We start from the raw sequence: 26,335 nt of genomic DNA, 5'->3' as shown, positions 1-26,335 counted from the left end.
GATTGTACTCATTGATGTTTCAATAAGGTTATTTTGAAAAGTTAATCTCCGTCACGTTGTTTCCATAGCAACAACAACAACTTCCTGTCAGCAGCGCTAACTCTCCTTCAAAATAAAAGCATGTCCATACAAAATAGAAAACCAAGCCAAATTACACTTAAGACATATACAACTTCAACAAAAGTAACAAACACAATGCGATATCCTTTTCAATTTCAAAGAACACAAATTGGGTTACATTAACAAATAACTATAAAACAACAATACTGTAGAATAACAAAATGAATGCCGTGAACACACCGAAATACACGTGTTCAAGCGGTTCGCTGCTGATTACTACTACATTTACAACAGATTTAATTTACTGCAAGCCTTTTCTCCTCGACTGGACAATGAGGGGTTAAGGTGGGATGGGGTTAGTGAGTCCAATAGGGATCAGTGGTACCGCCTTAAAAAAAACGGTCTGCTTTAAGGAGCTTGTTACTTGTTAATGCCCCCCCTCTCCACCCTCAGTCGTAGTCCTGTCCCCTCAGCCCTGTAAGCAGCTAAAGTGCCAGGCTAAGCCAACGCAAAGCAGACAACCGAGGGTCTTATCTGAGGAATTCTGGGTATCCTAGCAGAGGATCTCAGGGAGGAAGCTGAATGATCTCAAAGCCTCCGTCTCCTTTGATTGTCTCCTGGGACCTCTCTCTTTCTGTCTCACTTTTAGATGTTTACTTTCTGTGTCTGTCATTCTGCCTCCCTCTCTTTCCCCTTTGTTCACCCCATTTCCCCCCTTAGCTTTTCTCTCCCTGCTCATCCACTCCAACTGAAATCTCCTTTCTTCTCACACACACACACACACACACACACACACACACACACACACACACACACACACACACACACACACACACACACACACACACACACACACACACACACGCACACACGCACACGCACACACACTGTACTTTCTAGATGTTCTTTGGAGAGCAGCTCAGGAGTTAAAGTCACAGATTCAAACCAGACAGGGCTCATGATCAGGGATAATAATGAAACTGTCTTTTGTGGTCTGTACAGTTTTCCATGCCTTGGCATTTTACAGCCGTGCATGTCTTTGGGAGTGTGGTCAGCCGGCGTGCATGTCTTTGGGAGTGTGGTCAGCCGGCTGGCAAACACACAAGCTCATGACTCGCGAGCTGCTCCATTTCCCTCCATTTCTCCTAAATGATTCCAGAGTGGGATCTGTGAAGATGTCTTTGTTGTTGCTGTTCTCTATTAGATCTGTTTGATATCTTTGTCTCTGTGTATGTGTTAAACAACACATTGGTCTTTTTTATGAATATGTCAAAGATAAACAGATGGATAATCCTTAAGCATCACAGAAACAAGAGGAAAACCTCATTTTAAAACACAGCGTCTGACGTAAACACCCAGCAATTACGGATACGCTTAGTTTTTTCCATTTGGGCGAGTAAAGGGGCTATCCACAGGATTGGTAAATGTTCCAAAGTATTTATGAAGTATAAAAATATACAACACTGTTTACCATACCAGACATAAGTGTGAAGCAGCGTTTCCTCCAGGGGGGCGTCTTGCCGTCATTTGACGCTCTTATTCATTTCGGAACGCCCTGAACTCGAGCCAAGGGCGTCCAAAAAAATGTATAATTCGAGAAGATCAAGTTTTTATCGCTTGAAACGACGAAAAGGAAAAAGGACAAGGACATCCCTCTGTTGGAGGGGCAAAGGAGTCTGGTGGGATTATTTTCGCCGCCAGCAAAGCGTGTTCCTGTGACGGAAAGTGTACTGCTGGCGAGCCTTGACTGGGGGTGCTAGTGGAGCACGCGTGTGAACTAAACTGAGGCTCCGCGGTAAACTGTGGTAACATGAAGAGCCGTTTGGGAGCCGAAAGAGCCGGCTTTTCTTAGTGAGCCGAGCCAAATGATCCAGCTCACTAAAAAGAACCGGAATTCTCATCACTAATACGTAAAGAGATAGTATCTATAACTTAAGGGACGGCTCAATTCAGCCGCTCTCGGGGTGGACGCTCTCTCAGCCCTGGTCTGACGGAAACACTGGTGTGAAATATCAAATATTTCTTTGATAACTTTCAGATGAAGTCTTCTTCAGTCTTATTTAGGCCTACATTTACTAACTGTTTATCAGTATATCAGAATAATGTTGCTTCACATTTAGCTCTGGTTTATTTAAGGTTTTATTCAACGTAATACCTTATTAACTCAATGTAATCTTCCGTAATTTATGGATGTGTGACTCACAACGGCAATTCATTGTTTCAGCCGGTAAAATAAATACTTGACTGAAGGATATTGGGTGTGATTGGTCAACCGCTTGGAGATATCCCGCCCCTTAGTTTATCCCATACAAGGTATCGGAGCGCTAGCCAATAGGAGTGTGAGTGTTTCATAGTGATGCCATTATGTTCCTGAAGTAAACAAAGGAGTCCAATGGAGGCGTTTCAGACAGGCAGGGTGGGGGGGGGGGGGGGGGATTTTAGCCTTTGCAGACCATTTACATGCACAAAAATCTATAAACCGCTACAGGAAAGGGAACACCCCAAAAAGCAGAATAGGGCCTCTTTCATTTTTCCTATAGATAGAAACTGTTTGGTGAGATTTGTGAGATTTGCTTCTCTCTACAAAACGATGGTTTAGCAGTATAGGAAAGACCAATATTATCTTTTCCACCATAACACAACCACATTTGTTTGCACATGATTGAAAAATTAGGCAATCCTCTAAGTAGCCATTTTATGATTTAGGCTCACATAACAGGAAAGCTGTGTGTATTATTCAGGATCACTCCATTTGGTTTTATCAGTTTCTGTGAAAACAAACGTTAAAATGGACATCATGATTTTGTAAAGCGTGCAAACATCTGTTAGGGTTTTTTTCCCCTCGGCCTGCTTTTTCGGGCATATCTCAGACTCTAACGTTTCTTATTTTTCAGTTTGAGAAAATAAACTGTCTCTGCTCGGATGATTAATGTGATAAACTGTGGGGCTCGGTGCTTTCAGGACTCGACCCGGGATCATGTTACCAAAGCAGGGCAGTGATTTAAACCAGGTTCCTGTTTCCCAAAGGGGGGTTTACAGTGTGCACAGAATACATTACCGATGCTACATGATCCACCATTAGACCAAACTTTACCCAGCTGCTGTCTCTGTTATTCACGCTTTCATATATTTCACAAGGAACCTTGATTTCTGGCTGTCGTCCAGCTACTCTGACTCACACCTGAAATATCTCGGCACGTCTTCAAAGAGTTACCACTAAATTAATCTGTAATGTCGGCCATCTTTCTGTAAAGCTGTCATCCTGTCAGTCTGTTAGTGACCACAGTGTCAGTCATTTGGGCGTGGAGCGAAGTTAACTTGCAGTTGTACAAAGAAGTGATGTACAATGATTTAAGAGCTAATGACAGTGTAGTGTTAGCCCCACATGGTTACAGTATGTACTGACGCAGACTGCTGTACAGTAGATTGTGGTGTTGAAAAACCACAATCTTTTTGCTGCTCCTATGGATGAACCCAATGGTCCTCTTTCCTCTGTTATAGATGGTTATAGATTATAGTGTTTGATAAGACTCTTAAAGTGGTTGGTCTTATCTCTAAAGATGAATCAGACTTTTGGTCAAAATAACCCGACCCATTTCCAGACAGCATTGATGATAGTTTTACTGTTATCAATGAATTTATGTGGGCTAGTTAACCTATGCTAACTAGCTGCGGAGCTTCTTAACATAACGGCAAATCAGTTGTTTTTTTTTACAGTTTTTATTGTATGCTTTCTGCCTCACTGGCTGTTATTGGAGTTCAATTTGAACAGGCAAATAAATCTAGAAAAAGACATTTAGGATTGTCATCTTGGGCTTTGTGACTGATTGATTATTCGCATTAGTCACCATTTTTTATTAATTTGTATGACCAATAAACTAATATATCAGTGGAGAAGATATGCAGATTAGTCAACAATAAAACTAATCTAATTTAAAGTGCCCTACACAAGCATTAACACACAAAAGAAGTAAAACAGAGAACCACACTATTTATAAAAGAGAGAGAAGATAGTTTAAATTGAACATTGGAAATACAAAAGGCGCTTTCACACCGGAGTACTTTTGCCGTACTTTTCCCAGAAATATTTCCGATAGTTCCTGGGATGTTGCGTTCACACCAAAAATACCTTTTTTTCCGGGAACCTTTTCACCCCAGGAAAGTCCCTGCTAGAGAGCAGGGACTTTCCTGGTGAGAAAAAGGTTCCAATTTCTGATTGGCTGGGCGAATTGCAAACCACGCCCCGTAAAACTCTGAAAAGTGTTTGTGAAGCCGCCATTTTATTTCCTCGCATTAGCATTATTAGCATTAGCCCATCGCACCAATGGAGAGAGAATAACTTATGGCAACACAAAAGAAAACATGGGAGTGATGAGGAGGTGTCGGAGCTTCTGGCGATTTACCCGGGGCTTCGGGTGGCGATTTACTGCACCCAAAGTCCCGGACTCCAGGGGGTTCCGGGACTTCGGGTGGCAGTATACGCCGTGAAGTTGTTTGCAGCCTGCCAGTAAACCCAAAGCAGAAGAAGAAGAAGTGACGTCAGCGGCTTCATTTGCGTAATCCTCCCTCAAGGACTTATTCCAGTTTGAACGCGATTTACTAGATAGTTCCGGGGAAATAAAAGTTCCGGGAACTATTCATGGGAAAGTACTTGGTGTGAAAGCACCTAATTGATCCTGCAAGTGGTTCAGAAGTATAACGATTTTTTATCTCAGCAAAAACAGAAATGTTTTTTGACCTGATTGAAAGAAACTCTTGCTGTAAAAAGTGTTGCAGTTGCTTTAAAGACCTCCTTAAAGTGGACCTATCATGCTATATTTGAATAATATATTGTAGGGCCATACCTATATAAAACATGTCTGTGAAGTTTTTTTTTCAAAATACCAAACAGATCATGTGTTTTAGCCATGCCTCATTTCTCTCTATTTGCTCTATTCCAGCCCTGTCTTCACAAGGGCTGATTCTGTGGCAAATGAGCTGCAGCTGACCACGCCCCCCTGCAAAGGAGGGGGGCGAGGCACGAGCGTCATGTTACCATGCTGTTACCATGCCACGCAACCTCTCATTCCCCTGATAGGTGGAGAGGTTGCCCATATAGGCGGAGCACCCCGTTTCTGACGTCAGAACAATTTCAAATCTGGATCAGTCTGTATCAGATCCGTTGCAGCCCCGTTTTTAGAGATTTGGGTACGGAGGAAAAGAGAGAAAGTTGTGTTTTCTGACACTTGGTGAGTTCCCTGACACACCGGGGACACATTCATTTATAAAAGACATACAAAAGTTTATTTGTCATGATAGGTCACCTTTAAAGAATTGGAGCTTGAACTCATTGACTGCAGTAAGCATGGACCTTGTCATGTGATTCACCAGAACAGGAAGTGTGTCGTGCCCCCTTTAGTTTATTGTGGTTTAGTTCATATAAGAGCCTGCTATTATTGAATGCAGCTTCACCTCGGTCAGGAAATCAGAGATATCCGTAGTGAAGAACAAAGAAACCTATTACTCTGTTACCTGTTGGTGTTCTGCTAAGTTCTCTGAGATCTAAGTCCTTTAGTGTTGGAACCTTGCCAGGCAGTGTGTTATGCTTGGATGGAGAGATAAGTTGTTGTAGTGAAAAGTTGCTTGACACGTTATCCTATCACCAATATCAACGTCATACAGTCCTGCTGTCTGTGGGAGTGAATAACACACATGCTCATTTCACCATTTGTGGTTAAAGTTTACTCTGTTTTGCTGTCCTGGTTGCTATCATCAAGCGGAAGGATTCAGTTTTCTGAGCAGCATCTGCAGACGTAGCATACGGTAAACTCTCAGTGGTGAAGTTATTTATAAGTGTTGTGATAACAATGCACAGCAGTGTTTTTAGAGTAATGCACATGTCTAACCCGGGCCCATGTGTTTCATTAAGCAGTGGAAATATTCTTGTCTTTATTTTTAGATACAAGGAAAACCACAAATTGGAAACTATCTACATTCACTACATTGAAGCATTTCTCTCAGTAGAATGTCTAAGAATCCAAATATCTAGTATATAGTTTACTTTATGGTTTGTTTAGTTGTGGTCTTAGCATAGCAACCATCACTTCACTTATCTGAGGACGGTTACAGTTTGTGACTTCTCACCCACATATCTCGTATGATATTTCCACATTTCAGTGGTGATTGCTAAATGTTTTGTGTGGTTTCTTTTCACACTGTACTCTACAGAGTTTAACATATTTCTATGATGAACCACTGATAACAAAGAGAGATGTTAAGGCAACTTGATGGCCTTCACAAATACTCTGGTGATAATTTACAAGCTGTGTATTCTATCAAATGTATTTTTCTTGTAGTGCCTCTTGCATCTAGCCTAATATAAGACAAACATCTCTAGCAGAGTTAAATTATGTCCAGATTGCCCAATCCAAAGGATGAGCTTCCCATGAGGTCGGAGATTTTGTTTGAAAAGCAACTATTTTGTTTGCATTTTAAAATATTTGCTCTAAGCTGCGATGAGTCATTGTTTAGGCTTTCAGAGAGGTTTGTATTGGAACGCTTTCATTATCTCGCTGTGTTTCCTCTGGCATTACATTAGTGCTGAGTGTTTGTTGGAGAGAATAGCTCATTGTCAGTCAGTCCCTCCTCTCTTATACCAAATGTTGTAACTACAGAGGGTTTTTTAGCTGTTGCCTTAGGGAGCCTCCTTTTACCCTGGTGTAATGCCAATATGAAAAACAGAACTTATGAATTAGCTACAGAGTATTTGTGAGGCCTTTTTCCTATCAAGTTTGCTAAACGTATGAATAACAGTTTGTTATATTTGAACATTTTCACTGCACTGTTGGCTATTGAGACCACACCCCCTACAGGCACTATGCATTCCTCCATCACATGCACATATCACACTGCTTACTGCATGGCTATTGAGACCACACTACAGGCAGTATGCATTCCTCCATCACATGCAGATAGCACACTGCTCACTGCATGGCTATTGAGACCACACCCCCTACAGGCACTATTCATTCCTCCATCACATGCACATGGCACACTGCTCACTGCATGGCTATTGAGACCACACCCCCTACAGGCACTATGCATTCCTCCATCACATGCACAGATGATTTCTACAAGACTGGACCACACTCTTGAGCCCAAAGCACATTTTTGAATGAGTGGGTTTCGGGGGGATGAGTAATATTTAACTCAACATTCATGTTTTTGTTCTTCAATGAAACAAATGATTGTTCAATAAAATAATTAAAACTTGTTCTGTTCTACTTACAAATAAATCTCTTGAAATGTCATGTTTTTAATCGTATCATTTTGCATGGATGTTCTCTTATGACAAAACAATATTTTTTATATTTATGCTTGGATATGATACAATTAGATTACATTACCCTCAGTTCCCATACGTTTCCAATATGGAATATTTCCAAAGTCCCCAGCTTAACTTCTCATGGAAATGTACCGAAAATGTTCCGCCCTTTTGCAACCCTAGATATTATCACTAAATCTATAGAACATTTTAAATGAATAATAATGCTACGATTGAAATACATCTTCAGCTTTGTTTACTGTTTGATTAAACCAAAATAAAAAATGGTGCATTTTGAGATTTTCTCTGTTGGATGCAGTTTATTCTTCCTACTGTATTTGCACATTCCTACACTTTCATATTCTTTAATATATTTGTTTGTACTTTTATATATATATTATTGCAATTTTGTTTTTGTTGAATTTTACATATTTGTATTTTTTTGTACAGATTTTATATAAAATATTGTTTTACTTTTTCCTATTGTTCTATACTTTTAAAATAATTTCTGAGTAAAAAATCTAATTCATTTGATTTGTTTCTCTTTGGCTTTTGCATTTTTTCTTTTATTTATATTTTATTGTAAAAAAAAAAGACTGTACGTGAAACATTTAAGCAAAGTAAGACCCCTAATGGAAAATGATCAGCCTCACTTGTCAGTATGAATGTATAAAAGCAAAGTGACCTATGACCCCTTATGATAATGACCGTGTGTCTGCAGGTGCTGCGTGGTGAGAGGAGGCGCTGGGCGCGGCATGCTGAGGCCACTCCCCCTGGCCCAGGATGAGTGTCAGAGATGGCGCTGCCACCATGGCAACGAACGCAGGTGGAGGAGGGGGGGGCGGCGGTCCAGCTAGCCCCATCGACCTGGAGGACCGCTCGTACCTCCTGCAGATCTACCCCCGACTCGCTGCTCAGACCCTGACCTGCTGCAACCTCAGGTGAGACAGCCACAGGAGGGAGAGGGTTGAGTGTTTGTGTAGATCGATCTGGAAGTTATTGTTGTGCTTTTATTTATGTCTTAAAGGGGACCTATTATGCAAAATGCTCTTCTTCATGTCTCTTCTACATCAACATGTGTCCCCTCTTCTCCATGTCTCTTCTACATCAACATGTGTCCCCTCTTCTTCAAGTCTATTCTACATCAACATGTGTCCCCTCTTCTTCATGTCTCTTCTACATCAACATGTGTCCCCTCTTCTTCATGTCTCTTCTACATCAACATGTGTCCCTTCTTCTTCATGTCTCTTCTACATCAACATGTGTCCCCTCTTCTTCATGTCTCTTCTACATCAACATGTGTCCCCTCTTCTCCATGTCTCTTCTACATCAACATGTGTCCCCTCTTCTTCATGTCTCTTCTACATCAACATGTGTCCCCTCTTTTTCATGTCTCTTCTACATCAACATGTGTCCCCTCTTCTTCATGTCTCTTCTACATCAACATGTGTCCCCTCTTCTTCATGTCTCTTCTACATCAACATGTGTCCCCTCTTCTTCATGTCTCTTCTACATCAACATGTGTCCCCTCTTCTTCATGTCTCTTCTACATCCACATGTGTCCCCTCTGTGGAAAGAGACTCTGAAAGTTTCAGGAACAAAGATTCTCTCTCTTTTTGATCCATTTCTATAAAAACCATGTTTTGTCTTGTGTAACCATTAGCCAATCACCAACCAAGGTAACCCCCCCCCCACTTTATCACCTGAATCTCCTCCCAGAGCACCATTGAGTTATTTTTAACCAAATCTCTCTCAGAGGGGCGTGGGGAGGGGCTCCTTATTTTCATCTAAAGTAACAGACAGAGAATCAGCACTTTGGAAACAGGGCTGAAACAGAGGGGATTATGGGTAATGCTGCAATGATCTGTTTGGTGTTTCAGCCAATCAGAGACAGGCTCTGGATATATCTGAGACCTGTGATACATTGATGAAAAACAGTATGACCTTTCAAAGAAGAACTACTGTAACCCAGCACTGATGAAATTAGTTTTTTATTTTTTTTTTCTTCCTCAGAGTTCAGAAAGATGCAACAACGGCCTCCGTGATCTCGGACGCTGCGGCGGCTCTCGGGCTGGACCCCGGACGCTTGTATGTGCTGGCGGAGGTGAAGGAGTGTGGGGGGGAGGAGTGGGTCCTGGAGGCCGGAGACCTGCCCGCTCAGAGGTTCCTGCTGTGGCCCCGCAAAGCCCAGGAGACGCACCCCCGCAGCCTCGGATTCTACTTCTTACTACAGGTAGAGTTCACTTTGCAGACCGACACCGTGAACTTAGGACACTGAGAAGCATCCTCCCACCGTCTGACCCTTGCTTTTTGCTTCCTTCTGCTTTTCTCTTCCTCTCTGTTCAGTGAGAAACAAAAACAAGTGGTCAAGCTAGATAACACTTTCTTTACACACAACAAAAGCAGTTAACCTAGCTACGTTAAAAGTATTTTCCAATATAATTTCATCCCTTTTAATACAATGCTATTTGAGACTGTGCTTAAAGGAATATTCACAAACACAAGGACCATTTGTATATAAATAACACACCCTATGTTACCTTGAACCCCTAATGTTACCTTGAACCCCTAATGAAAACTTTAGTTTTTCGGGCGAAACCTCACTGATAAGTGAAGAATCAAAAAATGGAGAACATTTTAAAGAATTGAAGTAAATGAGGGTTAAGTTTAACAACAGCAAAACTATATCGAAAAACATTGGTTTCTCACACACAACTATTTCAATATAATCCGAGTTTCATTGATCCAGTTGTATTCTAGCTACTTCCCAAACACATGCATTAGAACTAATATCTTACTTATTAAACACGTCTGCATACAAATATCTTTTTTTCCAAAGTGTTTTAAATACCAAAGTGTATAGCAAAAATGCATGTGAATGGGAATGACTGAGAATACAACTGGATAAATAAGACTAAAATTAGGCTTGCAATATACATATAGTTGGGAAATTAACTTTTTTACACATTTTTGAAAATGTAACAAAGAGAATATTTGTATTTCTCTCATAGTGTATCAGTCTCAGCAATTAATGGCTAAGCTAATTTCAGCTCTTTCTGTTTCCCTCCCTGAACCAGGAGAGGAACCATGATGGCACCATCCACTATGTCCACCTCCCTCCAGTGTCTAAGGAGCAGGAGGCGCAGCTCGCAGCCAGAGGCTTCCTTCCTCCTCCACAGGACGACTTCGCAGACCTGTGCAACCTCCCCGCCCTCAATGAGGGCAGCATATTAAACAACCTGCGCACACGCTTTCACAAGAAGAAGATCTACACCTATGCAGGCAGCATCCTCATCGCCATCAACCCCTTCAAGTTCCTGCCCATCTACAACCCCAAGTACGTCAAGATGTACGAGAACCACCAGCTGGGCAAACTGGAGCCTCATATCTTTGCCATCGCGGACGTGGCTTACTACGCCATGCTCAGGAAGAGAGTGAACCAGTGCATCGTCATCTCCGGGGAGAGCGGCTCCGGAAAGACCCAGAGCACCAACTTCCTGATCCACTGTCTGACCGCGCTCAGCCAGAAGGGGTACGCCAGCGGGGTGGAGAGGACCATCCTGGGAGCTGGACCCGTGCTGGAGGTAAGATGCTAATGTCATGGATCCGATGTAACACTCACAACATTAAAGGTCACCTATTATGCAAAATCCTCTTCTTCATGTCTCTTCTACATCAACATGTGTCCCCTCTTCTCCATGTCTCTTCTACATCAACATGTGTCCCCTCTTCTTCATGTCTCTTCTACATCAACATGTGTCCCCTCTTCTCCATGTCTCTTCTACATCAACATGTGTCCCCTCTTCTTCATGTCTCTTCTACATCAACACGTGTCCCCTCTTCTTCATGTCTCCTCTACATCAACATGTGTCCCCTCTTCTACATGTCTCTTCTACATCAACATGTGTCTTTTCTTCTCCATGTCTCTTCTCCATCAACATGTGTCCCCTCTTCTCCATGTCTCTTCTACATCAACATGTGTCCCCTCTTCTTCATGTCTCTTCTACATCAACATGTGTCCCCTCTTCTTCATGTCTCTTCTACATCAACATGTGTCCCCTCTTCTTCATGTCTCTTCTACATCAACATGTGTCCCCTCTTCTTCATGTCTCTCCTACATCAACATGTGTCCCCTCTTCTTCATGTCTCTTCTACATCAACATTTGTCCCCTCTTCTTCATGTCTCTTCTACATCAACATGTGTCCCCTCTGTGGAAAGAGACTCTTGAAACTCAAGTTTCAGGAACAAAGATTCTCTCTCTTTTTGATCCATTTCTATAAAAACCTGTCTGAAAACCAAGGTAGCCAAATCTCTCTCAGAGGGGCGTGGGGAGGGGCTCCTTATTTTCATCTAAAGTAACAGACAGAGAATCAGCACTTTTGAAACAAGGCTGAAACAGAGGGGATTATGGGTAATGCTGCAATGATCTGTTTGGTGTTTCAGCCAATCAGAGACAGGTTCTGTATATATTTGAGACCTGTAATACATTGATGAAAAACAGTATAATAGGGGACCTTTTAAAGAATGAGACAGAGGAATCAATAAAACACACAGATGGTTGAAGTTAAATATGATATTGCTGTCCAGCAGTATAACAGCGTAATGCCCTATAGACCAAGAGAATCTTACAGCTTATATACGCCTCAAACGGCATGCGTAGTTGACCTCCGACCTGACACAATATTGTACTGCTTTTTCTGTCCCCTCTGTCTTTAAATAATCCCATGTTCCATGACCCATTTCTGCTGATACCTCACAGGCAAATGTAGAAAACTGTTGGTCGTAGAAATAGATCGCCCTCCTTCCAGTAAACTAAATGAATACTATGGCTTAACACACATGATTATATAAAACAGATTCTACGCTAACATGTGGGACAGATGTTTTTTTTGTAGCATATATCTCCTCTGATACCTTTGACCGACAACCACATGATGTTTGGTTTTACTTCCTTTTGAAATTGCTCCTAGCTGTTACCTCATATAAACTCTATATAATGGGTTAGCTATTTCTAATTGGGTTAATGAGCTGACTCAGAGTCAACTGTGCGATACCCATGTCAAAGTGTCCTTGGGGAAGATTTGAACCCCCAAATTGCTCCCGTAGGCATGTCTACAGGATTGAAGTTGTAATGATGTCTCAAGAATGAGGTTTGAACGTTCATGTGGCACACAACGGGAAGATGTCTGTGTCAGAAGCTTTCTTACTTAATGGAAATACTCCTTTTGGTTTTGGCCCAAACAAGGTAGAGTGTGCACAAGGTGTGGAATAAACGGTAGACGTGTAGCTATTTGTGAATGTGGTCAAATCTCTTTGCGTTCCCTGGATTCGTGTGATTCGTTTGCCGTTGGTTCTTACAGACAGAAGTTCCCGAATCCCGTTTTCTCTCAAATTTGTGTTGCCATCTGCAATCAAGATGTCTTCAACATGTCCACTGATTTGTGTTAAATTGTCCTGACAGTTAGCGGATCTGTTCACACATGGGCTCAATTGGACATAAACAAAAAAACGTTGTACTAGTGCGCTGGCAGTCTCAAGTCTCTTTGGAGTTCTTGCATACAGATCCGGAATAATGTCTAAATAAATCAGGGTGGGAAAGAGGCCCTAGTGACCTGCTCTGGGGGTCAATGTTTGTGAAGAGATGAGAGATGAGGTCGTTAAAAAGGGCCAGTGTCTGTCTGTAAGGGCTCAACAAAAGGAAGAATGAATGATACTGTAGATTGTGTTGTCACAGTCTGTCTCAGTCTCATAGGAATCTATCATATCCCAAATGGTCTGTTATAGCAATCACCACATGTATTTCCTGCACTGTCTTCACTCAGCTGTGAAATGCTTTGCTCAACAATGACATTACATCCTCAAAAGTGACTCATCATCATGTTGCTATGGCATGCAACATAAACATGATGTTATATCATTATGACTTTGTGAGATTATTTTATGGAACAATATAGATATTTAATTGGGTCTGAATGTTAAAACATCCCCATGAAAGTATCATATCCCATGCAGTTTGGAGGAAATGTATTTTCAGGCTGTAACTCCTTTGCACTTCCTGTGGGGGCTGAACTGTTGAGACATATGTGAGTCTGTGTGCAGTTTAAAGGACTTTAACATAAAGAGACTACTCAGAAAGAAGAAATGAAAAAGAGGATGGGAAGTTGCTGTATGATCGCCGTCATGTGGTCGCCCCCCTTTCTTTGCAAAAGCTGTGGGAATCCAGACAAGATAGGGCTGTTTTTTGTAAATGTATACCTACTTTTAGAGTTGAGATTTCAGATAATGGTCGTAAGGTTGTTTTCTTCGGGTCACATCATGGGGTTTGTTTTCACCTATTAGATAATGAACAACAAGCTTTTATTGGAGTTTTGGTTGACCAAAGCTTTTATTTCTTTGTTGCCGTTTGGATCAGGTGACTGCACCTCTTCCTGCTTTCTGAGAAATAAAAACCTTGTTCTGACTTGTCCTCTGCAAACAGCCAAACCCTTTCACAAAGCTTTGTTACAGTGATTTCAGTGCATGACATTAAGGATTTTGGGAGATGGCCCTGTAGACCATCTAAGCTAATTTACAGATGGCCCTGAGCCCAATAGAGATTGCCCTGAAAAATGCGCGCGGACGAAATGACGCACGAAGGGTTTGGGGGGCCTCCCCCCTAGAACATTTAGATTTTTTTTTTCGGTGGGCATGTAAACAAATGCATAATGCTGCGCTATACTTTGTGGCCTCACCCAGTTGCTTAGCGACACTTATTGTTTAGGTGTCTTTTAATAAGCAGGTAGTCATATCATTAGCTAGAACTAGCTGGATCTGATCGATATGGACATAAACGCGAGTGAAGTCTAATCTGACGGGAGAGAGAGATCAGCTGCTGCTGACGAGTCGACACGCAGCTCTGCATGATCACATGCAGCAGTGACACACACTTCAGGTTAGATCATCACACGTAGCTATTTTAATTACCTCTCAAACTACCTAAACTAGTTATAGATATGTTTAGTTTTGCTGTCGGCTCACTCATTACTGGATCCGCGAGCTGCATGATACTGGCATAATAGATTGCCCGATCACCTGAATCTCCTCTTAGAGGGCGCGTTCACACCAAGTACTTTTCCCACAAAGGTTCCTGAGAACTACGATTTAGTTGGGTTCACACCGAAAAGTCACAGGAACTAAATTAGTCCTAGAGAACCTTTTTTAGCCCCTTTCCAGTCCCTGCTAGTTTCGTGGGAGAAAAAGGTTCCTGTGTCTGATTGGCTGGGCCGAATGCAAACCACGCCCCCTCAAACTCCCAAAAACTTTTGTGAAGCCGCCATTTTATTATCCTCTACTGAAGTCAGTCCCTAACTCCGGGGATTTTGGGCGGCAGTACACGCCGTGAAGTTGTTTGCGGCCTGCCAGTAAACCCGAAGAAGAAGAAGTGACGTCAGCGGCTTCATTTGCCTAATCCACCCCCAGGAACTAATTTCCGGTGTGAACGCGATCTGTACTTAGTTCATGAGAACTAAAGAGTTCTCAGGAACCTTTGTGGGAAAAGTACTTGGTGTGAACGCGCCTATTGAGTTCTTTGTAACCAAATCTCTCTCAGAGGGGCGTGGGGAGGGGCTCCTTATTTTCATCTAAAGTAACAGACAGAGAATCAGCACTTTGGAAACAGGGCTGAAACAGAGGGGATTATGGGTAATGCTGCAATGATCTGTTTGGTGTTTGAAGCCAAACACTTCAGAGACATGTTTTGTATATATCTGAGACCTATAATATATTGATGAAAAACCGTATAATAGGGGACATTTAATATTGGGTAAAGAATAAACCCAATACAATGACAACCTACTAGTAAAGTAAGAACTGCAGTGCTGGATGTTTGCACAATGCCATCTGGTTGATAATTATGGTTACAGTTCTGATGTCTGGCGGTGGACAGACTCACTGACCAGCCGTCTGTTTGAGTCTGCACTCTGAGCAGACTGGGAGTCTCCCTCTCTTTGTCGTCTCCAGAGAGAAGCTGCCAGACTGCGACACAGAGGAACAGACTATCAGATGAAACACACCATCAAAAGCTTTCCTCTCTCACGCATTTACATTCAATTAACTAAATCAAAACATAGTCACTTACATATTTGTGTTTCCTGTCAGCAGTTTTTCTTTTTAGTCACCCTTGAAGTGATGACTTAAATAACGGTGTATTAGAAAGAGATACTGTCTGGGCTGTCACCATTAAAGGAAGGCTTCTTCATGTAAAGCTGTAGTGACACAATAACACAGTTTGCATAAATCATGAAGATTTATTAAAGGTCCCCTATCATGCTATTTTTAGGCAATAGCATAGGTCTCAGATCTATAAAAATATATAAAAAAACATGTCTATGAAGTGTTTTGCTCAAAATACCAAACAGATCACCCATTCTAGCCATGCCTCATATCCCTCTATTTCACTTCCTGTTTCAAAAGTGCTGATTTGGGTATAAAGCTTTACAAAATAATTGATAAAAATAAAACCCGGCAGCTACTGTCTAAACTAAATACTGTGGTGATGAAACGTCATATCATGGATTATCAAGGATTCTCTCTGAAACAGTATGGAGCTCAAAGGCTTTCTCTCTTGCCGGTTATACCACAAGGTGAGTTCCTTTTTACTTCCTGCTTCTTCACACACATGCTCTCCAGTACAGGTTAGCTCTGAGTGTTAGCGATGCTAATGTAAACACCGACCATATTACGTCCAAAACAGTCGGGCATTGTTTCTGATAGCAACGTTTCTGATTGGGCCGTGGGTCCACATTTCAGATATTAAGTCATATCGGATGCAAATCTGGATCAGCTCCGTTGTTCCCCCGTTTTTAGAGATTTGGGTACTGAGGAAAAGAGAGAGGGTTTTATTTTCTGATGCTGCGTGAGTTCCCCGACACACCGGACACACATCTTTATGTATAAAAACATCAAAAAGTGCATTTTGCATGATAGGTCCCCTTTAAGTATCAACATACATAACTGCCACAAAAGCTGAAAAATAAGCAAAAAATGTAAAATAATGCATTTCTTGATTCTAAGGATTTGACAATTTGTGGTATAATAGCCTCATAGCTTTTGCTGCATCTGTTAAAGGGCCGCCACACGGTTCTTTCCTTGAGATAAACACGAATTAAGGCCACTGATGATATCTTTAATCAGACACTTAAATATCCAGAGCTCTTTGCAAACTACAGCTCTCTGTGTTTGGTGACAAAAAGACCCACATGCACCGAACTTAGACATCTGTTAGCTCTTACATTGTTTAACAGAAGAAAAACTCTGCACCATGAGAGGTAAGTTATTAGTTTAATCGCAGAGCTACGTGGCAGAGAACTGAGTTGACTTCATATTGTTTACTTTTCATCCCTGTAATGAGAAACGGGGTCTCCTCCACTTTCACATGTGGAAGAATTTACCTCCGGTCGGACCACGAGCAGGCGTATTACTCTGATGTCATTTTCAGAATCCAAATCCCTCCCATGTTCAGACTCCATTGCTCTGCTGCATTATCCATAATGTGTTGTGCATGTGACGGTGTGTGTGTTCATGTCCTGGGTGGCCAGTGTGTGACCCCCCCGGCCATGTTAGTGCTTCCTGTCAGCGATGTAATCTGGATGCATGTTACTGATTTTGAGGTATAAAGATGGACAGGAGGTGAAAACAACCTCAAATGAAGCTCTGCCTGAGGGTGCCGAGTAGATATCACACTGGGAAGCCCCATATCTCCGCACAATCATCTGAAAAACATGTAAAGGAGAAGCAGCTCTTGAGTTTATGGTCCTCCTCGGTGTGGGGGGCTAATTACTCGCAGCCCTGATCTGGAAGTAAATCTCCTCTACAGAATTGTGAGAGGTTTTATTTCGCAGTAATGTGGCTAAAAATAGAGCTTTAGCCAGAAAAGCTGTATGTGGAATGTGGTTTATTATTCTAAGTCCTGAATGGTGCTGAAAAGTAAAATTCCTTGATCTGTGAAAGTGGGTTCAGTGGAGCTCACAACACTATGGAGCAGAAGAAAATTAAACAGAGATGTGTCCACAAGCTATTGATACTTTATTGTGTTATTGCACAATGGCCAACATTTAAGCTCTTCAGTACATATGTTTGTTGAGAAGCTGAATGGACACTGGTAGGATTGAGTGTTCCGGTTTAGCCTTCTTTTAGGGACGTAAATCTCCAACTAGAAGGTAAGAGCTGCGGGTAAATGTCAAGAATACACACTTATAGACGTGGTGTATCCATCCATCATCCGTCACTGCTGTCTCCAGACACTCAGGGACTTCACTCAGATCTGCTGCTGCCTTCATGCCTCTGAAGAAATGCAGCGTTGCTCTCTTGATGCGTGTCAGTCTGTCAGAGTCTTTGGTTCTGGGCGGCTGATTGAGAAAGGGGGGGCTTGAGAGATTTTTCCCCCTTCATCAGCACAGTTTTGGTCCCTTTGGCAGACACACTGCCACCGATCACTCCCAGAATGCACTGCGTGTCAGCCCCGTCCAGAGCTGTGGTTGCTGGTGCAGACAGAGAGACGAGTCCTTTCTGGTCTCGTCGGTGGAGGAAGTGGAGGTTTGATTCCATCTTTGTCGAGTCGGTCAATCATCTCGGCCGTTGCACAGATGTACATTTCCCCTCTGGCAGTGTTTTTGCATCTCGCCCCCCAGAATCGTCAAAGCAGCAGTTGCCGTATTTCCCTACAATTACGTGCTAAGAAATGTAGTTTATGTAAAACGATTCTGTTTTGGCAACTGCTGCCAGATTTAGGCGGTGTTTACACGATAACGCAAACGTTTGTATCCGCAACTTTCCTCTTTCGTATAGCCCGTTCGTTCACACGAGGCCGTAACGGAAACGCGGAAACGGACCCCGCAAACAATAACGGGTCCCAAGGTGGATAGATCTGCAACCGGAACGCTCTGGGGGGCCAAACGGCTCAGTGTGTACGCCCTATACGATCATTTCCTGATAACGCTGAAGCTATAGCGCCGCCTCTCCCCACCTCTCCTGCTCACTGCTGTAGCATGGTCAGTAGCTACTGTCAGTAGGTACTGACCATGCTACAGATGTTAGTGCAAAATCTACAGCTCCTCTACCACAACCATCAGCAACAGGTGGACATGGAGAACTACATGAACTACATGTTGCTAAATCCACCGCGGGGCATAAACAGAAGAGCAACCAGGCAACATTACTCGGGGGTCTTCTTCGCTGCTTTTGGTGTATTTTGTGGCAGAAGTACAGCGCCACTTACAGGCCCGGCCTATGTACTACAGCGTTTCCAGTGGTCTCGTGTGAACAGACACGTCAAATGAGCCGAATGCGTGTGAACGGAAGACTTTTTTGAAAACGAATTTGCTGCGTAAACGCAAACGTTCCCTTGTAAATGGGGTCTTAGCAGCTCGCTCAAAAGATGGCTAACATCCAACACAAGTTAGAGACCAAGCTCCTATGAAATAATGTTCCCTGCTGTTCCTCTGCACACAAACAGTCCACCTCTTGTGGTTCCTTCCTGACGAGCTCCAGAGAAGACCTTTTTTATATGGAGTGAGGAATGCTATTTATAGATACACACATCAACATAAAGGAGTGTTTACTTTGACAAAGGGTTTAATTTGTATTTGTTGTTTCTGTCGTTGACGCTGATCAGGTTACAGTGGTGGAACATGTGTGTGAATGTGTGTGTGTGGATATCCTGAAGCTATAGTGGAGGTCTTGAGGCCCAGGTCAAACATTTTAAGGAGATGAGATCATCGTTTATAAGGCTGTGTGCTGCTAACAGAATGTCAGAAAACCGCTGTCCTACTTTAGTTCTTTGTACCAGTTTCTTTTCAATTTGTTTTCTATGAACTTCCCTCCTTTGTCTTGAAAATAATGCAGGTATAAGAGACATTTGTCCTTAATACTTTCTGCACTTTGAACAAAATCAGCTCCACCAGCTCTGAATGACTTCATCTCCTCTGAACTGGTCTGACCGGTTGATCCTCTGTGACGTGCTTTTTCTGGCGTCGCCGTTTTTTTCTTGCCAGGCTTTAAGCTTATTTATTTTCTTCATGTCAACACCAGAGCTGTGCACCGTTGCAGAAAGTTGGCGGGCACTTTACAGGCAACGTGTTAGTTATGTTGTAATCACAGGGAAATACGGATCAAGTTTTTCTTGTCCCATTGTATGATTTAGGAAGTGTTTGTTTTTTTAATAAGGTGGAAAAAGCCCAGATATTCTAATCCAAAGGAAGCTCCATCCATGCTTGCTTGAAAACTAAAATGTGGTCGGTTGAAAACGTTGTAATTGGGGCTAAGAGGTACTTAATAAGCCCTGAACCGGTTGAGCAACCAGCCACTTTTTAAGATTTGCAGCATTCTGAAAAGCTTTAATTTAATCGTAGTGTTTTATCACGTAAACAAATTGTTTGTGATTCAATTTGACTCAAACGTTTAGGGCACTCAAAAGATAAAGGTTGACAAGCAATTATACCAATTTCTGAGGTGATAAAAAAAAATCTGTTTCTGGATGTCACCAATGTTTCCCGCTCATACATTTATGAGGAGAAAGTCATCTCAGCCAAATAACCTTTTTGACTAAGCCTCCTGGTCACAGATTCCTGTTTTACTCTCCAGCCTCCTTTATGCAACTTTGTCTCACAACTTCAGACAGGAAGCTCCTATCATCCGGAACCCTTTTCAGAAGGAAGCAGCTACGACACAGGAAGTAGCAGCAGAACGTCCCTCTGTGCTGTTCGCTCGAGGCCTTGAGGGGCGGGGATACACCAAAGTCTTGTATTGTTTGTTCAGGAAGTGCAGAGGAGTAGCTGGCCGTTCCGCCTGCTCAGCCATTGCTTATCTCTTTGTTATGGGTTGCACCTCTTTATTCCTCTCGCTATATTTGGTCAGGCTGGGTGGCATTGTGTACGAGTCTGGGAAAAGCTGGCATTACCGGGGCTGAGTCGCTGCGTCATGCACACGTGTCCTTCATTTCATACTCATACAGTATACAAAGGCTTTACTGTAATCATAGCGCTCCGAATGATACTGAGGAGATGAATATGCTGTTCTCTGCAGGCCAAACACAGCTTACATGCAGCAGCAGCAGGCCTTCAGGGTCTATTCATGGGGCTCTGACCACACCACAGGCGTAGGTTTGATGTGGGACCAATCGAGACATGGGTGGAGCTGCTGGAAATGTCTCCAATCTGGTGAAACAGCAGACCACAAGAGGAGAGAACTGGTGCAAGAGCACTTTATTCTAACTGTTCCAACCTCTAACCTCTGACATCGTCATCACCTAACCTCGTTACAAAGTGGGTAGACCGAATCATTTCGACATCTGTGAGAGCAAGAAAATACCGTTTGCAGATGTTAACCCATGCCATGAAACACACAAAAAACTTTTGTATTTCCTGCCCGAGAGTTTGTTTATGATTTGAGAAGAACGGCTCCAACCAACATTTTTTTTTTTAAATGTTGATCAGTCTTTTTTTTCGCACGCTCATGATGACATCGTCAAATGTCTGTCAAAAACAAAAATATATTGAGTTTACGGTCAAGAAGGCGGAGGAGGCGTGTGGCGTAGTGGATTAGTGCGTTGGTGTTCGGATCAGGGTACGGAACAGGTTCAAATCCCACTGCAGTCAGCATGTCGTTGTGTCCCTGAGACACTTCACCCCAAATTGCTTTTGTGGGGATTGTCCACAGTATTGAGTTTGTTAGTCGCTTTGGATAAAACGACTAACAAGTGACATGTAATGTAAAAGAAGGAGTTACAGGTAGGGTAGGTAAGAATGGAGAAATCAGCTCGAGAGCGCTAGAATTTGAAAATACACAACCGAAAAAAACTGCCCCTTCCTTCAGACTTCCTTACAGAGCCCCTCCTCCAACACACACGAACGCACACATGACCAATGAGGGCACGAGATGGAAGGCTGACAGGCAGGTAGGCCATCCAGTTATTTTAGCCGGGCCGGCTCAGATGATTGGTCGTGCTTTTTACAGTACTACGGCTTCCACAGATGACGTTTTTTTATGTATTTATTGTCAAAGCATTTAATATATTCATTGCTATCGGGATGTTAAGAGCATTCCATGGAATATAACAAAAAGTGTTTCTGAAGTGAATTACCTACCCCACCTTTAAGAAACCAGAAAATATTCACTTTTACGAAGCTTTAATTCCAAATGTTAGTCAAGAGGATTTCAAGTATCAAACCCTTTCTTCCATTGTCAGCTGTATTCCTTACATAATTAGCAATGCTAAGTGTCTTTGAGCTCATCTTCACAAAACAAATGAACTGCCAGTTATTTCCAAGAAGCAATGCTACGTCATTACGATCGAAAAACGAGTGTTTAGAACGTTTTCATTCGACCTTGATGCAGCTAAGTTATAAAGTAGCACCTCCGAGCACTGTAGACGCTGTTACTGTTCGACAGAGAATCAATTCTTTGTTGGCACTTAAGTTAAGTTAAGCTCGAGGGCTTTAAGTCGAGCTGCTGGGATGTATAGTGATGGCTTGAAAAAAGGCCAAGAATAAAGGAGGAACTGTGTAGAGACGTGGTTACATTCAATCACTGCCAACATCATGTGATCTCACCAAAGCATTTCTCACATTCAGCACAACAAACTGATTATAATGTCACTCTATACCATATGTGTTTGCCTTAATATCACAGCTACCAATCATCATATAGCCATATCAACTAGAGTGTAAAGAACATCATATAGGTGCAGTGGTGTAAAGTAGATTTACTCAAGTACTGTACACTGAAGTACAATTTTGGAGGGAGGACTTATACCTAATATACTAATACCTTTAGTTACTTCACAGATGTGGATGAATGATATGAAATATATTCAAGTGTTAAATCAGACTTTAGTTCCACCTGGAGTAAATCCACAAGCTACCCTGCAGTATACAAAGTCATTCAAACTAGCTGCACCTTTACCAGCTTTGAGAACACTTTCATGAACAATCATTATAAAACATATCATATCTATTATTCTGAAATGGACCAATCTGCACAATGACTACTTTTACTGTCGCGACTCTCACTATATTTTGATGATAATACTTTTACTTTAGTAACATTTTGAATGCAGGACTTTTACTGTAACAGAGTATTCCTACACTCTGGTACTTCTACTCTTACTTTAGTACAAGATCTGAGTACTCCCCCCACCTCTGTATAGTATGTAAAGTGTCTGCAGAGAGAGAGCATGTCCACCTAGAGGTTTGCTGCATGTTTGCAGAGTGCCGGCCGTTGCCCTCTGCTTGTGGGAACCCTCTTTGTTGGACTGTTTCTCCTCTTTGTGAGTGTATCCATGCTGCAGGGAGGTGTCGGTGTCAAGGCTTTGGCAGCCGCTGTGGAAACGTTAAACTGAAGCTCTTTTCAGCCGCTTCACTTTAAAGGATGCTGCAGCGCCTCCCTGTCATCGCAATAAGGTCCAGTACCCAAACACCAACTGGACGTTTAATACCAAATAGTTTGTCTCCTAGTACAGTAGTACAGGAGTATTAAAGTTAAATACGTTTAAAACAAATACTCTTACGGCCTGTCCACACGGCGGCGTGCGTTGAAGCTTCGAGACTTCTGCCCATTCACTTTGAATGGGGTGACGTCACGCTTTGCGGAACTGCATTGTGGTTCCGTCGCTTCGCTTTGCTCGCGTTGCTCGCTTCAAAAGTTGAGCAATGTTCAACTTTTGAAGCTTCAATGGAAGCGTCAGCCAATCAAATCATATGCCAGTACAAGCTCTAGCCAATCAAACCACGTGCTTGTGTGTCAGAGGCGGGAGATTCATGTGATTGGTTGTTGGTCGAGGTTCAGACACGCCCGCCGGCAAGCTTCAACGCACACGCCGCCGTGTGGACGCTGCGTAAGATTGCAATTTCATTTGCAAGTCTGTTTGTTTTCAAACTGTGTTTTTGGCTTGCATACTTTCACTCAGTATTTTAACTTTATGGAATAAGGTCTATTTTGTTCAAGTTTTCTCAGTGCAAATAAAGGCATCAACCGATCATGTTGTGTGGAAAAGACATAAAACGTACATGTAAACAGAGTCTCTGAAGTATGACAACAAACTTTGTTAATCCTACAAGAACTACCACATTCTCTGTAATATGTCACAATAAACGCCCTGCACTTATACACACCTTTACTATTCACCAGAGGAAACTTAAACTCACTCAATAAAATATCTTACAGTAGCTTAGACTATACATCAATTAACAATACACAGACTGCCAGAAAGTCATCTGGTTCAGTATGATCCTGATAGTTGGTCTTCTGCCTGCGTAAATGTACTCAAACCTTGTATTGAAGTGTTGAACAGTTCACAAACTCACGTTGCTGGTATGAAATATTCACAAGCGAGGATTTCGCTTTTTAGTATTGTATTAACGTTTTGATGGGACTGACTACATACAGTTTGAAGGGTGGCTTGGCAACTCTCAGAGCCTCCAAAGCCGTTTCTAAGGAGTGAACATCTAATATAACTCCTTGTGTCTGTGAACACGTAATCCTGTACACAACCTCTGACAGTTTCCAAACAGTTTCTTTTACGTTTGCAAGTTTATACTAGACCGAACTTTTAATGCCTTTTCAGAGTAAATCATTTGTACTTTCTCGCCTCGGCCTCACTTTCTTGTTGAGACAAACAACTCATCGTCCTTGGAGACACTCCCCAAGTGTGGATTGTAAGCAGAAGTGTGTGTGTGTGTGTGTGTGTGTGTGTGTGTGTGTGTGTGTGTGTGTGTGTGTGTGTGTGTGTGTGTGTGTGTGTGTGTGTGTGTGTGTGTGTGTGTGTGTGTGTGTGTGTGTGTGTGTGTGTGTGTGTGTGTGTGTGTGTGTGTGTGTGTGTGTGTGTGTGTGTGTGTGTGTGTGTGTGTGTGTGTGTGTGTGTGTGTGTGTGTGTGTGTGTGTGTGTGTGTGTGTGTGTGTGTGTGTGTGTGTGTGGCTGAATAGGGATGTGAGAATTCATTCGAAAAGGTCTGACAAGTGAAAATGTGCAGGAACGCTGTCTTCCAGAGAATCCTCTTACCACAGAGAGGACTCAGTTCAACAGGATTGAACAACACTATATGATTCCCCGCTAGATATGATGTTCAGATTGCTGTCTCTCTTTCTTTCTCCCTTCAGTTCCCTCAGCTCAACCCTTATTTCGTAAGAATGCAAATCAGTTCTTTCCACGGACACGTTTTTGGAAAGTCCACTTCCCCATACCTGCCGAGCATTCCAGCCAATCAGATCCTCCGCTCAAGGGCAAGTTCGAATACGAATGGCGCTGCGACATGTTTAGCATTCCCTCCGTGCTGCAGCGATCTGGGCTTTGCAGAGATTTCCCAGGGCTTTGTGCTCTTTGCTGCAAGGTTGTGGAGTTTTTTTGGGCGGGGGGATCAGAACAGTACTGTGGACAGTGTTAAGAGACTCTGGGGTATCAGTGCCAAAACACACTCACTGACCCTCAAACCTGGAAGAGAAGACATGGTATTCCACTTTGGAAACATTCTGAATAAATCCAGCTACACGTTGAAATGTTATTTATTAACATTCATAACACAAAACAGCCTGATAACATGTTCGTGTTTGCATCAACCAAAGTGAGAGTGTGAGTAGGTGGGTGGGTGGGTGGGGAAGAGTCTTGTCAGAGCAAGTCCAGGTCATGGATAAGTGACACCTCAGCATCTATTTGCTCATCCGTCAACAAGCAGCAACTCATAATTCCCTCTGGCCTCAAAACTCATCCACATTTTAGCAAAGCAGAGGAAAAAAAGTTTAGGAAAAACAAGAAAAAGACAAAGATCTAAAGCAGGCAAAGTTCAAATAGGTCAACGGTTCATCCCAAAGAGAGAGAGAGAGAGAGAGAGAGTGTGTGTGTGTGTGTGTGTGTGTGTGTGTGTGTGTGTGTGTGTGTGTGTGTGTGTGTGTGTGTGTGTGTGTGTGTGTGTGTGTGTGTGTGTGTGTGTGTGTGTGTGTGTGTGTGTGTGTGTGTGTGTGTGTGTGTGTGTGTGTGTGTGTGTGTGTGTGTGTGTGTGTGTGTGTGTGTGTGTGTGTGTGTGTGTGTGTGTGTGTGTGTGTGTGTGTGCCCCCCCCCCCCCCCCCCCCCCCCCCCTAAGTCCAATCAGCCTCAACACCACTGTATCAAATTCCCTTCCAACTGCTTTTCAAGATACAATGTGGCTCCTATTTAACATGCACTGAGTCAACTTCCCCTGCGGTGGCCTTTTGTTGAGTGTGTGTCTATCTGTAACCATGTGAGCATTCGTGCATCATGTAGAAAAAAAGTGAACGGGCCCCCTCAGTGAGGCCTGGTGGCTCTGTGGGGCCCCTGGCTGGGTTAGCAACATTAGCATGTAGCCTGGAGAGAAATTCTGCTGCAGACGGGTGACCACCATCATTTGTCCTCACTGACCTATTCTCTCTCTCTCTCTCTCTCACTCTCACTCTCACTCACAGACACACACGCACAGTGTAAAAGCTAATAAGTGAAATGGTCTTGAAGGAGGAAAAAATAGACAGAGATGGATGGGAAGAGAATGAGAAGAGGGCAAGAGAGGGCAACGAGTTGCAGATGCACACACACACACACACACACACACACACACACACACACACACACACACACACACACACACACACACACACACGGTCCCACCCCCTTCCGCCATCTCAGCTGCTGTTTCAAAGCAAGACATATAACCCTTTGACCTTCCAGCCTCTTTGTGGTCATGGTGATTTTTTTTTATTGATTCCAAAGAAGATGTGCTGGCACTCGATTGTGTTGCACCCAATAGATGGTGCAGGGGTGAAACATCTTTTTAGGATGGCCAATAAGTAAGCCTTGCAAGGGCTCCCCGACAAAGATCAAATATGATTTTTCCATTATATTTTTGAATTATTGCAGAAAATAAACTGAACATTAAGGATTATAGTGAAATGCTTGCGTTGGGCTATGAAGGAACTACAGCACGGTCACATGA

The 26,335-nt window shown here is 42.7% G+C and overlaps 1 protein-coding gene across 6 annotated transcripts in view; it reads left to right on the top strand.

The window, feature by feature from the left end:
* myo9b (myosin IXB) overlaps positions 1-26,335 on the top strand; it is a 106,118-nt gene that overhangs the window by 21,854 nt on the left and 57,929 nt on the right. For all 6 annotated transcript variants that reach the window (XM_079681087.1, XM_079681091.1, XM_079681089.1 and 3 more), the window contains exons 2-4: positions 8,085-8,304; positions 9,377-9,596; positions 10,441-10,947. In XM_079681087.1, coding sequence (XP_079537213.1) covers positions 8,147-8,304; positions 9,377-9,596; positions 10,441-10,947 — 885 coding nt within the window. In that variant the 5' untranslated portion in view covers positions 8,085-8,146. The remainder of the gene's footprint in view (positions 1-8,084; positions 8,305-9,376; positions 9,597-10,440; positions 10,948-26,335) is intronic.

The sequence above is a fragment of the Notothenia rossii genome, assembly GCF_949606895.1.
Source record: "Notothenia rossii genome assembly, chromosome: 1".
Classification (NCBI taxonomy): Eukaryota; Metazoa; Chordata; class Actinopteri; order Perciformes; family Nototheniidae; genus Notothenia; species Notothenia rossii.
Note: the sequence above shows the minus strand (reverse complement) of the source record. Positions and strands in the feature narration are given on the sequence as shown.